We start from the raw sequence: 17,955 nt of genomic DNA on the forward strand, positions 1-17,955 counted from the left end.
GAGCATCCCCACGTACAAGCTCAGGTTCCAGCCCCAGCCCAGCGTTAGGGGCAGCGAGGTGGATGCCACTAGAAATTTTCTGGGGCCAGGCATGGAATCAGGCAGCAAACCTCCAAAAACGCTCTTTACCCACACCTGGATCTCCTCAGGGATGAGACGGATGCTATGCTGCAGCTGCAGGGGTCATTGTTAAAGCAGATATCCAACTGAATTGGCTAGGTTAAAGAATCCTCATCAATTTCCATGTTTTAATCCTCCAGTCAGTCACACGTGTGTGTGCCGCCAGTGATGCAATCCTGTTGAGAGTGAGCGCACGTATTGTCCATTCTCTTGAGATGAAGGAAAATCTTTCTGCAGCTGCGCTTTCCTTGTTCTGTTAGAAAACCAGCCTCCACAATTATGGGAGCGAGAGAGAGAGAACGGGTCCAACTCTAATTATCACCGAAATCTGGAACATGAAAACTTCGCAAACATGAGGAAAAAATGCGGACCGCATCTTACAGAAACAACTGGCACAACAGAAAATTCCGTCGGTAAAGTTAGAAAAAAATTGCACACTTGGACTTTAGAGATTGATGATGTTAAGTCACATTTTACGATTATTTCCTCAGTTGTTTTTATTTATTTATTTATTTTTAGTTTTCAGCAAAACTCAAAGGTTTCTTGCTGAGTAATCAACGCTGGTCTCCGGGCGCACCCTAGTGCAGCGCTGAAAAAAGCAAAGCGAAATATTCAAATCTATTCACTATATGACAAAAACGACCACAGACATCAAGAAGTCCATGCTGCTTATACTAGAGCACACTGTTAGGAAAATATGTATTTTTATTGCGAATATTACTCAATAAATCCATATTCAACATAGTGATCACTAGAATAACCTCAGAAACAGAGAAGCTCCTGCTTGTAGTACCAACAGTCAGTTTAGGAAATTATCGGAATTTTTTTTATACTACTACTATCGATCAATTACTTCACCATACTGGATTACCAACTCACCTCACACACATTCATTAGCTCGTTAACAGTCGCTTTGGGAAATATTTTGTTGTGTCAGCCAAAAGGTTACCACAAATATTGAAAAGCGCCAAATGATCATACTTACAATATTTTTTTAAGCAAAATATGGCTTTACTCTGATTTTAGACATCTACTTTTGAATAATTTTCAGTAACTCTACTCTCCGAAATACTAAAATCACCATAGGATACTGATGGTCATACCACACCGATTAATTTGGAAATTGAGCTTCTTCCTATGTTTCTGCAGTCTTCTTTCTGAAAACGGAAAGGGATAAGAGTTTTTCTTTTTTTTTCTTCTTTTTTTTCTTTTTTTTTTTAACTTAAATTTAGCTTTAGTTAGTAGTTGTTTTTTTGTTTGTTTGTAGATTTTTTTTTTTTTGTAGTTTTAACTTAGCAGTTTGCTTTAAATTTGTTTTGGTTAGTAATGAAATACAATACTTCACAGTAGGCTTCTAACTGACTAAGCATCTAACCAATCAGGAACAGCATTCTATTAAGGTCTATATGCAGCACTTCATGCATAAACATGACTTGACTCCCTCATGCCCACAAGCTTATCAAAGAATCATGGTTAGGATGTATGGGCTGTACTATATGCAGACTATACAAATTCACCATGACTCATCGGACTCATCTGAGGAGAATTAAGATAACAGGTCTTATCTGTAGCTATCTCGTGTGTTTATATCCCTTATATGCTTAAAAAAACACTGTCATATATAAATAAAAAAGCAGCAAGGATAAGCTGTGTCTGCTGTTTTTGTGGTACAGCTAAAAGTTAGAATTGTTGGACTTCACAGCGTTTGTGTTTTTAGGCCTCTTTGTTGTATTCTTTAACACGTACAATGTGTAAATAAATGCAGAAACCTCTCAAAAGTGACAACTTTGTACATGCTTTAAAGGGACACTGTACATTACAGTACAGTACATAACTGCAAATATAAAATAGGAATATGTGCTTATTCGTGTATTTTGCTTTATAGCGACTCATTGAGGGACATGTCTTCACTTCCTGGCCTACACAAAGAAAAGAGTTACATACAGAATATTCAGTCAGCGCACACTTGCCAATACTGAAATAATCATTTTAATCTTTACACTGCGTTTTGTCTTAGCCCTTTGTACTGGATGTCAATTGTCCCTGGTTGGACAGAAAATGATGTAGGTCAAACAATAATTTACTAATGTTTTAAAACGACCTGATTTCAGAGCCATAGAAAACTGCTATCCATACATATTTTATTGAAAAGGTGCTTGTTTGTTATTTATTTGAATGTTTTAGTGAAAAAATGGGAGCCCTGTTAGTATGAGGGACAGTCAAAGTGGAACGTTACAGTACACGCAGTTCACATATCACCAGCATTAAAAAAAACTTATATGGCCAAACTTACAATGACAATTTCAGTCGTCAGTCTCAATATTGTATCAAATCCAAAACCAATTGTCATTAGATGTCATGGGTATTGTGTTTATTACCTCCATCCTCCATCAACTATGCAGCACACTGTGACTTGCCTGACAGAATCTATGCCCTGTCCCTCACTTCATAAGACCAGTTGGTTAACATCTACAAGGAGAAAATCATTCCAAAAAGTCTTTCCCTACTAATGAAAAGGCAACACGTATGGCTAGTGATGGCCCGATGAAGTCCTTTTACCTACATGCCGATCCGATTAATGAGTTTTGGCTGATCTAAGAACTGATTTATTTGGGCCTGTCCACATGATGCTCTATTAGATTCTGGTGCCTCAACTGAATACATGGTCCTTTGCCTCTATCTAGTGGCATATGTTGGTACTACAACAATTAGAGTGGGGAGTTGACACGACTTAATGACTCGTTTCCCAGCACGAGTCTTATGGAGGAAATATCAATATTTGTATGTATTTCATTATTTAACATCTTAAGCCCTAGGGTGTTGAGAAGTTAAACTTGTCTAAACCCTAAATAAATCCAAAATGGCTCAAAACTATCAGAGAATACATTAACCAGTGTTTCATTTGTGATGAACCAAATGAGAAATTTACATTATTATCCTTGCTTAAACTTTATTACTGATTAGCAGAAACAATCCTGATAGAAATAATATCATACAGTAATAATATAATGAGCAGTACCTTGACTAAGACCAAGAGTACCAAGACACACAACAAGTACCAGGAGAGAAACTTTTGGTAAAACAAAGTTTTTAGTAAAAACAGAACCATGAGGACTCTCCATTTGGTCATTTGGATAACCAAAGTACCTTAAGCCAAACTGGGGTTTGGCCTGTAAGGAAATCTGACTACAAAACACTAGTTCGACCATAGGAGGCAGTATGCGCACAATTCAACCTTTGCCCACTCTTTTTAGTCTGTACATCACTACATACTACCAGTAATGTCTCCATTAGCTGGTTTAGCTTAGCCCTATTTGTAGCTTAAAATCAGCATTCTGCCTCCTCCTCTTATCTCTGTCACACACACACCCTTACAACTACGCACACGTTATATGCGCTTGCCCGTTTGTGAGTTTATAGATTAGAAGTTTGTCTCTCGAGCCTGGAGCTCCGTGTTTATGACCCGTAGAGCTTCATACTACTCTGGGTTCTGTAAAGCATCTTGAGACAATTTGAAATGTTATTGAAGATATAAACAAAATTGAACAAAATTATTAAATATTATTAATAATTTGCTTTAAAAGAGATGTGATTTTGGTGTCATTTGTATGCATGCTGTGGTAAGAGCTGCTCTCACCCCTTCACTACTCACACATCAGTTAATTATTGAGACAGAATTCACTCCCTACTCCTTTATTGGCCCATTACCAGGGTGACGCCCTGTAACTGTTAACTCATTTTCAGATTCAAATAAATAAGAATAATTTAGATGATTATTTTCTTCTGATAAACTATCTATAAAGTTAAGTTAATGTGAATTCATCTTCTCTGGTGATCAGAGTTTCTGATTAAAAATAACCTCAAAATTCAGAGGAATAATTGCATTGTAAAAAATGTACCTATAGAGGTATGGGCATAGGCATAGTTTTGTCATATACACATGCTGACACTGTTTAATTGCACTGCCCATTGCTCCCACATTCAAAATGCTGACTATAACAACAGACAGTTCACTTTCTATGCAGCCCAGACATGTACTATGGCTACTGGGGTTACAAGAAATTCAGTACCGTTCATTTCACCTCGTCGTCAGCATTTGTTGCCGAGCAAATCTGTAAATCCTATAACCTGATACTGGATAAAATGCAAATACCAATCACCCAAATCTTCAGAGTAAATCTCACATTGTGCTTATTGAGTCAAATGTTTACCAGACTCAGGGTTACGCCTTCACGCCCTGCTAATAAAACACAATAAACAGGTGTACAAATAAGTTAGGTCCAGTGTCGGATCCATGCCTCGTTCAGAGGTCCGTTACCGAATGCTGCTTAGGAATACACCTCCAGATAATTCTGAGCTGAAAAGTCGATTTCAATCAGTGTGTGTGTCTTGTCCATGGACCACACAGACGTCCAGTATACAGAACTTGGCTCTACAGGTGGGGCAGGGTACTCTACTGGACAGCCAGGTCTCAGGTCTTTGCTGGTCCTGGCGGCTGGCGAACCATCGACCAAGGCACGACAGGCACCACATTGGTCTGCAGAAACACTGCTGGCACTCCGACTCACCGTCACCTCCTGTAACACACAGCAGTTACAAAGGCACAGTCGCATCAACCAATATACACACGCAGATACAATATCCAACACACACAAACACACACACGTACCTGCTGTGTGGCAAAGTCTCAACAGTTTAGTGTTTGCTGGAACTTGCATACATCCAATACAGGGCTCAATCTCCTGTGTATCCAAAAGAACATTCTTTTTTTTTATTAATTTAAAACTTGTAAGCTTGCAAACAGTGAGTAGAATTACAGTATGTGCTGAGCATTGTAACACAGCAGATGTATAGACTGCAGGGTACCTGTCCACTGGGGAGTGTGTATATCGGATTGAGGTCCACTTGAGCTTTGAATGTTTCGAGGAAAAGTTCGCTCATTGTCAGGTGGATCACTACATTATGCGAGTTTATTATGGGACCTTGGAGCTTCTCCCTGAACTCTGCATACTCTGTAGAGTTGAGCCTGGAAACAGTTGAAAAGGTCGGTTTTAGAGCATGACGCAAGCCATTCTGTCCTGACAAACCAGTTTTGTTCTTGGGAGTATAAACACCTGATACTGAATGGTCTGACAGCAGGGTTGACGCTGTCCACTCTCAACGTCAAGATCTCTGAAGGGGAGGCTGAATCTGGATTCAGATGGTGCTGTCTGGACCCTGTCACTGTCACGCTGCACTGACTCTGTAAGGCCATATGGACGTGGTAGGTGGTCACCTAGAGACAAGAAAAAGATATTTCAGAGCTATTTTAACCATAAACTCCCCAATCCCACACACAACTACATAACAGACATTACAATGAGGCTCTACCACACTTATAATCAATATCTGTGTGTTACTAAACCTATACTACACATGTTTAAAAGATGTTTGAAAAAAGGAAAAATTATGGTAACTGGTTTAATATGATGGAATTACATTAACATTAACTTCCCTCCTATATTTTAGGGTTTTCTTTTTTTCTATTCATCCAACTTTATAGTTTTCAGTACTATAAGCATTTATTCTACTATTATTTTCCTGCCACAGTTACAGCGTGGATCACTGGCAACAGCTTTGTCCAGTGTGGGGCTCAGACAGAAGCGTGTTTCAGAAGAAACATCTGCATGCTTCCCAGAAATTTGGGGAACTGCAGATATGCACCTAATTACTACTGTGTCTTTTATCATAGTTAACGCTTCTCTATAAATGAGAATCATTTGCACAGAGGTTTATAACAGGCACCTGTGCCTTCCACGCTTGGATCACATTATTTACACACAGATGTGAGGTTTTCTGACTCACCTTTAACACCCAGCTGTCAGTAACAACAACTCTGGCCTCAGGGGGTCCTGCTGCAAACTTATCTATGCGTCTGAACTCCACATTGAGGTTCGCTGCCACAGAGCCCCAGCTGGAGTTAGAAGCCTGTACGTGGGCCTGCAGTGTGCGACTGATGGGATGATTGTACCAGTGACAACGGGACCAGTAAATGACGAGGATCCAGCTGCTTAACTGGAGGCAGAGAGAGAGGAGGAGAAGTGCTCTCCAGCTGCCACTCACCTGGAATAACAAATCAGCACAACACAGCTGATAAGCTTCACTGGGAAAGGGCAAGCAAGTCAAAGGTTTTTCAGTTGAAGACAGAGATATGCAGACACCTGGGTTTAAGCCATTAAATTTAACTACTCAACAGATTTTGATAAGTTACTTGAGCCAACAATTCTTTACAGATTATTGTTATTATTATTATTATTAGCTGAGATCGCTTAAGATTGTTTGACATAAATTTAGTAAATTGTGAGTAATTCTCAAAAGCTACCTAAAGCTACCCTTTTGTCTGTACAAACAACACAACTTGGGTATAAACTCAATGGAACCACACAGACATCCAGCCACTCAGAAAGGAAGAGTTCTACTTCCTAGAGATGAACATACTTTGGCACATACAGTAAAGAACCTTGCGAAGACACTGAATAACACAGATACAAAAAGATCTATACTGACAGTAATATGAGATCAGATGTTAAATTATTTATTTTTTGAAGGGTCTGTATAGTAGATGGGAGGGTAAAGGGAGGGTTGTTGTTATGAGTCCATTGCCAGCTTAATAATTGGTATTGCTGTTTAAAAACTGAAAATAAATTTTATTTTAAAAAAAGAAAATACATGGCATTATGAGGTAAGAAGACATCAGCCAAAAAGTTAAGCTTGAAGATATTTTTTTCTCAAATTTACTATCCATGGTCATGATGCCTCTGTTACGTTTGGCTTCAGTCCTACCTCAACACTTTTTGACACCTTTACTTACTTTGCGAATTCAGATTAATAATAATAAAAATACACTATCTGTCATTATTTAAATCATTACAAACATTACATTACAACACAAAAAACTAAATGTGCAGAGGACCCCAGGTAAAACTAGTCTTGTGCAAATAGGGCACATTGTCTAAATGTCTAACAGCTCTAACTAATCACCTCACTGCAAAGCTGACCTACAGTGCATTAAACAGTCAGTACAGAGGAGAATGACACACATCAAGCAAGTTCTTTAAAAATCTGTTTCCAGCCAAAGAGATGGACTGACCTGATGAATGTATTCAAGGTTTATCTCTGGCGACGCGATAAACAGCCCGATGAAATAACCTAAAGAGATTAAAAACAACACAGATATATAATAAGCACCACATTACCTAATTAGGAACAGCTTACATGCCCTAAAGAAGTGATTTTCAACTGGGGAAAACAAAAGAAGAAATCATTATCATCATCTTTCATAGTGTTGACTATTCGTACTATTTACCAGTAGGTTGAGATAATGCATGGCATTCACAGCACAGATGAACATCCATGTAAACATCAAATGAATCTGTTAAAAATGTTCTTTTACTGACATGTTGTGATTGTTACCTGAACATCTGAATAAGTAACTGAATAGTTTTAATAGTAGGCTAGTGTTTTCTGTAATGAGTGGTTAGTCAGCTAAAGCTACACGTTGTTTGAGTATTTTTGAAACTACTTCTCAGTGGATTCTTTTTTTATTTATGTTTGCGCTTTAAAGCCCTGTTGGGTCTATTTCAAAAGGCTGAAGTTACTGTAGCAGCCTAATGTTCAATGGCTTATTAAGTGCGACTGTTATACTATTAAAACGGGGCAGTGTGGTGTCTATCTACTGATAGAGGCCGATAGCAGCTACTTTCATTAATATTCTTGAAACCTTGTGTCCCCGAAATGCACCTTTTATTTAAAATTAAAATGCACCCAACATACATGGCACCAGAAGTGGACATATGACCCTTCAAAACAAAGCCCTCCTGTAAGTTTCTGTTCTCCCTCGAGTTCATTCAAGTAACTTAACGTCTTACAAAACTGCACGAAGTTTGTTGTGATTTCACAGAACCAAACTACACATTCCAACCATATGTGAGCATAATAATGGTCAATGGTACACCAACACCTCGACTCTTAGAAATGGAACATAAATATTGACCTAGAGGCAGTGCGGAGTGGACGAGTGCAGTAATGCTGGTCCTCCTGACGTGGTACTGGATAAAGCCCACATCCTCACTTCCCAGCCACGACGAAAACAAATTCTGGATGGTTAAACCCGCTGAACGGAACTCGTTGGGCGTGAACACGAAGCAGAGAGCGAAAACAACATAAGTCAACGTGAAAGATAATTCCGGGGTCTGCATAATTCCAGTGTGTCCACAACAATAATAATGCGAGTCTATCTACTTCCTCATACGTCGACGTTTTTTTTCTTCCTGTCCTTCTTGGTTTAACTTTCGATTGTCTTTTGTGCGCATTACCGCCACCTACTGGACAAGAATGTTGGCTAAAAATGACCATAGTGAGTTTAGATTTAGACTTTTATATTTACACTAGATAAAATACATGAACAAAATAGTTATAAGGAAACCAAAGAAAAGTAAGTTTTTATATTCATGTTTCACCTTGTATTTATGAATCTCCCTGGTCCCACTTCTGCAAATGAATCTTGTCACTGAAATAGTGCTTCTAATAGTAAAATGAATCTTGTCACTGAAATAGTGCTTCTAATAGTTAAATAGTACATTTTTTTTAGAACACAACTGAATATGTATGGATATAATCTTACTAATATATGGCCATCCTTCCATGATGTTCTAATCCTTTCTATTTTTAACTTTTTTAAATTATTTTGTCTTTGAGATCCTCCCACCATTAAAGTCCACCACCCTCTTTAAGTGGAGTAAGGAAGAGGTGTGCTTAAGCAGACTGAGGAGGAGATGTTACTTCTGTTACTTGAGACTCTTATAGCATGAAGAAATCCCTCCTTTGAGGAGCAGATGTCTTGCTTTTCTGCATGTCAGACAGCTTGGTTTAACTGCTCAGATGTAGAGGTTGACGCTTAGTTTAAACCTGACTAAGTGGCCTGTTGTAGCATTTTTTACAACAGCATATGGCAGTGTGACAGCATTTGGCTCATGATGCAAAGCACATCACATCTTCTGTAAAACATGGTGGACACAGTGTTATGGTATGGGCATGCAGGGCTTCCAATAGCACTGGATAACAAGTGTTTATTGATGATGTGGGCCAGGGGACCTCATGAAGTAAAGGGATTTCAATGTAGACAACTGAATAGTTTTTCGGGCCTTTGTGGGTGGAGTTTGCATGTTCTCCCGTGGGTTTTCTCCCGGAACTCCAGTTTCCTCCCACCTCCAAAGACATTTTACTGCAGAAATTTGAAGAAAATCCATGGCAAAGTCACCCAACCTAAAGGCGTCTTGACAGTTCAATTCCTCATATTCAAACAATCATAAAATCTTTTCCTTCATAGGTTTGCCCCAAATGTGTCTTGATTCTTATTCACAGTGTCCCTGACTATTACTGTACAACATAGCATGTCATTTTATTGTAGAAATTTGAAGTAAATACATGACGAATTCCACTAAACAACAGTCAGTGCGTTTACATGCACGTGAAAAAAAACGAATTATTGTCGTAATCGGACTATGACAGGAGAACTGTTATATGTAAACACGTTACTCCGATTAAAAAGTGATGGGAATAATGTACAAGTTTGGAAATGGTAGGAGGCAGTAGATGAAAAAAACAGTAGAAGAAATAAAACAGATAACAGGTGCCCCTACTATAGATTTTTTATTATAATTTTTCATTTATTTTATCATTCACTTGCACACTGCTACTGCTATTGCACGGTCGTGCCGCTAGGTGGTCATCACACTTGCGGTAAAAGAGGACTCATGCACGTGAACAGGAAGAATAAATCCTGCGGCCGTGAGATTTACACCAGCAGCGTGCATCTCCTTTTATTCTTACCACAGGTCAGTAAAAAAACACATTTAATCAGGTGTACATCACGAGTATTAAGAGTTGAATGCGGACTCAAGGATTTGTCATGTACATACGAGCAAAAAGTGACGAGTTAGAGGGAGAGTTACTGCTAATGCTCCTGCTAATGTGAATCGAGAGGCCGTTTTGTGTGCTAATTGACTAGCCTGATGTTAAGTAGTTGTGGGTGTGCTGAACGTGTTTTGTATTTTATTTATGAATCTGCTTTCATGCAATATCTGATTTTCTGGTTATTATCTGTAGCCTAAGGAATAAATCGGTGGGTTTTAATAGTTTAATCGTTTTAATAGTACAGCGCCATGAATCCAGCGAATGAGTTACAGTACTAATATAGTTGTTGCATTTCAACTTTGAGAGAAAATGTGTTTTGTAAGACGAGTGTTATGTTGATTCAGTAATGTTCAATTCACGATTAGAGAATCAAGATCAGAGAACATGGAAAAAGTGGATTATAAAAAGTTAATTTCATGATATTGGAGGAATTGTGTTGGTTAAAAAAACATGGTAAAAACTAATGAATAAAAAACTTACATACATTAATTATTTTTCATGAATAAGTGAGTAATACCTTAAGTGTTCAAATGCATGTGAGCAGGAAGAATAAATCCTGCTGCTGTGAGATACAAGTATTAATAATTTAATGTAAATGAACAAATCATGTCATACTTCAGGTGAGAGCACATTGAAGATGTAGGCAACCCAATCTGTTAGCTGCCTGGCTCTTGGGGTTTCCCTGATGACTCCAAACAAGAATGAGACAACCTCATCAAGCTGCTCATCCTCAAAGTAAAGGGTTGGCCTCTTCTTCCAGGGCTCCCATTCTGGGACAAGCTCCCCAGTTATGATAGCCTGAAAAACATGGTGATGGTCTATATTAGGGATGTCCGATAATATCAGCCAACCGATAATCTCAGCCAATATTAGACTATTTATGTAATATCTGTTCATATCGTTATCGGTTTTACCACCGATAATGGAAACAGATAACATAATGCCCGGGTTTTGCTGCTGCGCGCTCCTGCTGCTGCTGCAAAACAACATTATACAACAAGTAGTTCCGACCAAGCAATCTGATGAACGTGCTCAAATCAGCATTACAGCACAGCTAAAAATATCACTCCGCCATCTCCACATTGTCGCCTCCTGAAAATCTCTAACATGTAAACAAATACGAATAAGTCCACTGGAAGGCAACTTCAATAAATTTACAATTTCAAGAATTTTAAGAAATACTCTGTGTTATGAATCTGTTAGACCGCCTTGTTAATACAGGTGTAACCCCTAAATTCCACCGGGTCCATCTGCGTCACGTATTGGAAGCGTTGCATCATCGCGAGTAATACGCGCCCTTTAAACTCAATGTATCAGCAGATCGTTCGGACAGAAAGTCAGACAGAAATTGCAGAGCGAATGCAGCCGTTTTTCACAATAAAACATCATGAGCAGACTCGCATTTCCTGTTGCTAGATCAACATTACGCTATCATTCCGTAGCAGTTCTAGTTTTGACGGAGCCGTTGCTAAACCGCGCCAAGCTCAACAGAGCAGATTGCACCAGGACAGGAAATCCGACACGGAATCAACATAAAACACTTCTGCCCCCTTTCAAAATAAAAGACAATACGATGTTCACGTAGCCTCACAACTTCACACCAACATTACGTCATAGGACAATACAAGAAATACAAGAACGGACAAAGCCTGGAATGTAATCCCGCGGTCTCGTCATACGTCCAGAATTATCACGTGATCTCGTGATATTGCGTGAATGTGGCCGGCTCGGAAGCCAGCGCTACGCTGTCATTCCGCGTCTGTGACGCGCCCGGTGGGTGTTGACGCCGAGTGGAGGACAGACCAAATACGACGCTCACGCGACGTGACGCGGGCGGACCCGGTGGATTTTCGGGGTAAGAGATGCATTTATAGCCTTTCAGATAAACAAAGTATAGTCTTTGTGACAACAACATATCAATTACAAGAAAATGCCATAAAAAATTTAAGATATGGAACCTGCATTAAAAATATAAGAGGACAACATAAGCTTAAGTAGGCTTAAATATGCAATAAAAAAGAAAATAAATAGCTTGAAAATATAAAAAACAAACATCTAAATAACTTTCTAAACAAAAAACTAAACAAACACAACAAATGTCAAACAAAGGAATGATCTAGTGAACCCTCAATACATCGATACAGTGAGAGACGAGGCCCTAGAATGCACTGTTGGTGTGCTGACAGTGGTCAGTGAAGATAGTCCTCATGAGGGTCCAAGTTCAGACCTCCAGCCCATCTCCACTGCCATCATTCTGGAGGGAGGTATCGTCATGGATCGTATTAAAAACTTGCCTCAGGCAGTTTGTCTGTTATTTACATAGGTAATAACAGCTAAATAGACAAGAAATGGGAAAGAGAGAGAGAAGAAGGAAAAGGATCCATTCAAGGAAATTGGTTTGTTTAATTTAAGTGAACTGAAAAAAAAGAGTGAGTAGTAAGTAATAGGTATTTAGTAATTCTAAGTGGGCTTAAATTTGTATCAAGCAGTCCACACAAATGAAAAAATTAAATTAACACTAAGCATGGCTATTAAGTTATATGAAATTGTTTTTAGCACTGCACACTTAAAATAAACAAGCTTTTCTAACTCAATATTCTTAAGATTACTTTTCTTAATTTTTTAGAGGCAACAACTTTGCATACTTGAAGTAAGGTCAACTAATTAGATTTTACAGTGTGTAACATTAGTGTTGTGTTGCTTTGATAGAACTGCATCATCACGGCCTAGCCTCCTGCCAAGTTGGCTTTACTTTTTTTTGTGAATTATGTCTAAATTTTTTTAAAAGGGGTGAACTTTTTAGTTTTTTTATGCACTTTTCGTAGTTAAATATTGTAAACATTATGTTACCACCATGTGTTTGCATTTGTTGTTGAATGTTAATTTCTTAGGTATTGAAATTTTTTTTTTTTACGTTAATATAAATTGTAAACAATAAATGTTTCACTTTTTGTGAATTATATCTAATTCTTGAGTAAAAATTCAATCATGAATTTGTGATTATATATTTCATAACATTGTAATTGTAATTATGAATATACGATATCACAATGAAGACTAATTCAGGGACATCTTTGTAGACGTCTTTTCCACCAAATTTAGGCTGTACAGGGACGTCTTTTTCAAGCAACCAAATTTAGACATTGTTTGGACGCGCATGAGTTACGTCTTTTCAATGTCTTTTCGACTAGTTTTTCCTGGGCGGGTTGTGTTTGATGGTAGAAAACAGTTAATTACGTAAGCCAAGCTTTTAGAAATTAGTATTAGTCATAGTATGCCATAGTATTTCATGGGGACTCAAATGGCACAGAATAGTAGGAATGACCAATATATATCAACACGGGTGATGTGCTTGGAGACACTCCGCACTGCAACATCTGATGGCGGAAGATGGCCTGGAACTGTCTGTCTGAAGTAGTGTTATTCCATCCGCCTAAAACACATACAAACCCCACATTTACGTATACAGTTACCTGGATAATATTCATACATATTAACAACAATTGACAGCCAACAATTAACAGCTGCTAGATTTACAAAAACTGTCCAAACAACAACCCATAAAATCACAAATTGGCATATTTAAACAAAATCAACTACAACTACCAACAGTTCCACCCATTAAACTCCCTTTTCATTCTTGCCTGTGAAAGGTAATGCTGTGAGATCTGGTTTGTACTGTAAGCTGGTTGGTACACTTCCACATGAAAATAAATGAGGAATCTTCTCCGATCGCTCCACTTTGTCACATCCAAGATGACGGCGACATATCTGAGGTCGACAAGATGGAGACCTCCTCCCTATATAGGGTGGCCCCCCCCCAAAAAAATATAGGGTGTCCCTTCTGATTGGTTGATGAGGTTATGAGAGGAGCAAACCAGCACTCCCTTACATGAGAGCCAGGATGGGCCGCCTTATCCTGCTATCAATGTAAGTATTAAAGAAACACCCAGTTGTGTGCTTTTACTGTGGTTTTAAACAGAGACTGGAGTTTTAGCAGATGTTTATTTAGTTTATTGGTTTAGCACAAAATATGTTACAATTCTGTGCAAGGTGGGAACCAAGGCTTTACAGGCTTGTACAGTGTTCCACACCTAGCCATACATGATACATATTAGATGCGGGCTAAACAAAAAACTACATGATTCCAAAACAACAGGGAAGCTTTTTAAAAGCAGTATAAGAGGATATAGAGCTCAGTGGACTTAATTCATTCCATAGCTTAGGACCTCTGAAGGTAATATTAAACTACTGGTTTATTAAATCACTGGTGTATTGATGTGTGTGTACGTGGTAATAGTGCACTGTTGTTACTGTTTGATATGTATGAAGGTAGAGATACACAAACAGATCTTGTTTCCTATATTAGAACTTATGTCTAAATAAATATGGTTGATATACATTCACTCTCTTAATGGGTAGTAATTTATATTAATTATTTTAAATGTTTTAAAGAGGGGTGCAGGCAGAGCATATCTGCTAGAGTGGGATATTAATCTAAGATATTTCTTCTGTACTGTACATAATTTGTCGAGGTATGCAGGGTAGGTCCCTGCCCAGACACTTTAATTAATTTGCTAGTTAAGGCTAACAAAGTCAAATTCTTTCACAAATTCACAAAGTCTTATTCAAAGAACACCCATCAATATAAGACAGCACAAGACATCCACGTCTACCTGGAGTGTTGGAAATTGTTGTACATACTACTCAACAAAGAAACAAGACAACAATTTAGCTGATTTAGCAAATTTATTGTTTTCAGCAAGCAAAGCATTATTTTACACACAGTATGGAGGGTGAGAAATTCATGTTACCCATCACAAACAGGTTTTAGAATTGTTGCTCATATTGTTAAACATGTTGGGAAAGATGGAAGCTCATTAGTAAGTTTAGGGTTTGCAGAGAATACTTGTAAATATTGTAATGACTTGCGATATTATTAGTATTTCTTGGTTTGCTTTGTATGCTTTTTTCCAAATTTGCTTTTCATTTTGTTCCACGCGTTAGCGATTAGCTGCCAGCTTTCAGTTTGTCCCATCAAACAGCCAGACGTGAGTGTCCAGAATTTCCGGTAGCACTGCAGTTTAGATTGCTTTGCCATCCTACACCCTCCAAGAAATAGACAACTCTACATTTAAGTGAACCGACAGGACGTTTAGTTTTCCCAGTTATAATGAACGTCTCATAGGGAGGGATGAGCACCTCTTGCTCATACTTTTTTAGGCTTGGATAGTCTTTCAAGTAGGCACCTAAGCAGGTCTTAATTTTAAAGCAGGTCTCATGACCAAAGCGTGTCAAGTTTGTTAATAATGAGCTGGAGGCAAAGGTACCAAAACGGATTGTTTGGTTGACAGAGCCAGTAAACGTAACATTGGTTCTGCGGTAAGTAACATGACATGTATTGTTATTGAGGATCTGTATAGCAGATGTCAGCCAGAAGTGTAAGGAGTGGAATGGAAAGGAGGTACCATAGATTGTTCTGTTTGTCCTGACGGCTTCATTGAATACGTCATAAATCCTTGAATGACCACCTGTATATACACAGATTGCTTGCATGTGATTCTTAGTTAATGCCACATCTGTGTCATTTTTTTTATCTTTGTGATTTTTCTCTGCACAACTCTCTGCTTTTTTCCAGGCCTTTGCAAATGTACTGTTGGGCCTGGTTTCTTCTTTAAAGTATTTCTCCCTGACCATTTCTTCCATCTTTGGCATGCAGCCGTCGTACATGTCATCCACAGCGTTTTCCATCATGCTCAGTGGGATGGTCTGGTTGCTCTAGAGGGAGGGAAGAAGACAAAGCTAAGAAGAACGGACAGATGTAGACATGCAGTTTGTACAATTGGGCAGTGCCGGAAGAATAAGAACAGTATAAAATACTGAGTGGAGAAGAAGCTCTACATTCATGGGTAACTTTAATATTATCAGCAAAAAGTTCTTACTGGTTCCATATAATCCATGTATCATCATGCTAGTGATTCATAGCAATCAACAAAATATCACAAGAGAAGTCATGCAGGAATGCTTCATACTTCAACCTTTGAATAGTCATCACCTGTAAATATAATGGAATTATTTAATTTCCATAAGAATCTTTATTATCAGTCCTTGTGTCACTGACACAAGTAAAAGACTGTCTGCACTTTAGAAACTGCGTAACTGTTGAGAAGATGATGAAGGGATGGGTTAATGTCAATAGATTCTAGAGTTTACTGAGCCAAGATCTAGTTGCGATCTTTAAATAGAGACGGTTTTCATCCCAGCATCAAATGTGAGCCTGTTCTGAATGAAACCTGGTGACTGCTGATATGCATTAAGTTTGAAAATACTGCACGGATTCCCTTGGTTGGAGTGACCCACTCACCTTCTGGGAGCTGATTGGAAGCAGCCAGAAACCAGCAAGCAAACACAGTGGAGCACAAGTCAGCATGTTAAACTTCATCACTGTGGTTAGACAGGCTCTGGTTTAACACACACAAGACAAAAGTTGGCAGCGACAATGTACAGGTACACAAAGCTGTAGCACAAAGTACTAGCAATTTATGACTATTACTTACTTATTTATTACTTATTAAGTGCTCTCTTTTTAAGTATAATATGACCTCTCTAACTTCTAACTCTGCTGAATTTGTTTTTTATGTTATATTAGAATATGTTTTGAAAGATGAACTCACCAGTTTTTCAGAGGACAAAGTGTTGTGAACTGCCCAGATCAAAAGTTTCGACAGGCAGTCGACTTTATGGGACTCTACATATATAGTAATCACATGCGCGTGCGTGCGCGCACACACACTTTGTACATTCACACAACTGTGTGTATGTGATAGAAATAAGGTGTTAGAATGCAGTTTCCTCTCAAAGGAAATGTGGTTTATCTTCACCAGAAAAATTACATTGTATGTACTAAGGTTGTCTTCAGAAGAAATACCATCCAATTAAACATAAAAATCTATCTATTATACGCCGATAAGCCACAACACTAAAACCACTGATGGGAGAAGTAAATAACGTTGACTATCTTGTGACAAATCAATGTTCTGCTGGGAAACTTTTGGACCTGACATTCATGTGGATGTGGAACCCAAAAAATGAAAAAAAGCACAACTGTTGACCTAGCCTCCAATTCATTCAAATTCAGAACCAGGGAGATCGCTATGGAGTTCCCAGCATAACTGGATAGTGTGTTTCTAAGAGAGGAAAAGGATCGCACATATGGAGCGTATTCCCATTTTGATCAGGTATCAAAAGACTTTGAACAGCGATACAGCCGGATGAAAGTACAACATGGCACTTCCCGATGCCGTGTTGGTAACCTGTTGGATACAGCTTGTCTCGACGGAAAAGACAGGCAGCTTGCATTAACGGCATGCACAGAGTTAACGTTCGTATCCATGAAGTCAGCGCTCAAACAGATTTTTGGAGGAAAACCGTTGGGCACATCGAACGCTATAACGTTACAGCTAAACTAGGAGGCAGCTTTCCTCACACATCAACCACAAGCAAATGGCAAACGGAACACAATGTTCCAAAGTGGTCAGCAAAGGCCACTGTTACCCGGTATCTACCCTCTGGAAAAGTTTGGCAAGCGGTGAAGATGTGCTGTGTGTCAAAGCACATTCCATTGGGCCAAGGACTGCCCCCACCAGAAGAATGACTCACTGAATATGAAAACGTGGATGAAGTTAACATCACGTTGTTGACACAGGACCCCATGCCTGACGCAGAGATCTTTCTAACTAAATCCCTGGGGTCACCCATCATAGACGCTGCATGCACTCGCACAGTATGTGGTGAGAAGTGGCTTGAGAATTATATTAATGATCTCAGTCAAGAGCAGACAAACAAACTGATGAAAACCGAAAATCCCAGTTGCAGACCATT

The 17,955-nt window shown here is 38.7% G+C and overlaps 2 protein-coding genes across 2 annotated transcripts; both read right to left on the bottom strand.

Moving 5' to 3' along the window:
- Positions 1-3,053: 3,053 nt before the first annotated feature.
- On the bottom strand, positions 3,054-8,416 carry tmem129 (transmembrane protein 129, E3 ubiquitin protein ligase). Its single transcript, XM_047586051.1, has 7 exons — positions 8,153-8,416; positions 7,250-7,308; positions 5,965-6,222; positions 5,235-5,395; positions 4,987-5,146; positions 4,790-4,862; positions 3,054-4,697 (listed from the first exon to the last, which is right to left on the bottom strand). Exons 1-7 carry the CDS (start codon positions 8,355-8,357, stop codon positions 4,492-4,494), a joined length of 1,122 nt encoding a protein of 373 aa, XP_047442007.1. The 5' UTR covers positions 8,358-8,416; the 3' UTR covers positions 3,054-4,491.
- Positions 8,417-14,945: 6,529 nt separating this feature from the next.
- Positions 14,946-16,504, bottom strand: LOC125008523 (ecto-ADP-ribosyltransferase 4-like). Its single transcript, XM_047585810.1, has 2 exons — positions 16,409-16,504; positions 14,946-15,852 (listed from the first exon to the last, which is right to left on the bottom strand). Exons 1-2 carry the CDS (start codon positions 16,502-16,504, stop codon positions 15,112-15,114), a joined length of 837 nt encoding a protein of 278 aa, XP_047441766.1. The 3' UTR covers positions 14,946-15,111.
- Between the last annotated feature and the right edge of the window lie 1,451 nt (positions 16,505-17,955).

This window comes from Mugil cephalus, chromosome 5, assembly GCF_022458985.1.
Source record: "Mugil cephalus isolate CIBA_MC_2020 chromosome 5, CIBA_Mcephalus_1.1, whole genome shotgun sequence".
Taxonomy (NCBI): domain Eukaryota; kingdom Metazoa; phylum Chordata; class Actinopteri; order Mugiliformes; family Mugilidae; genus Mugil; species Mugil cephalus.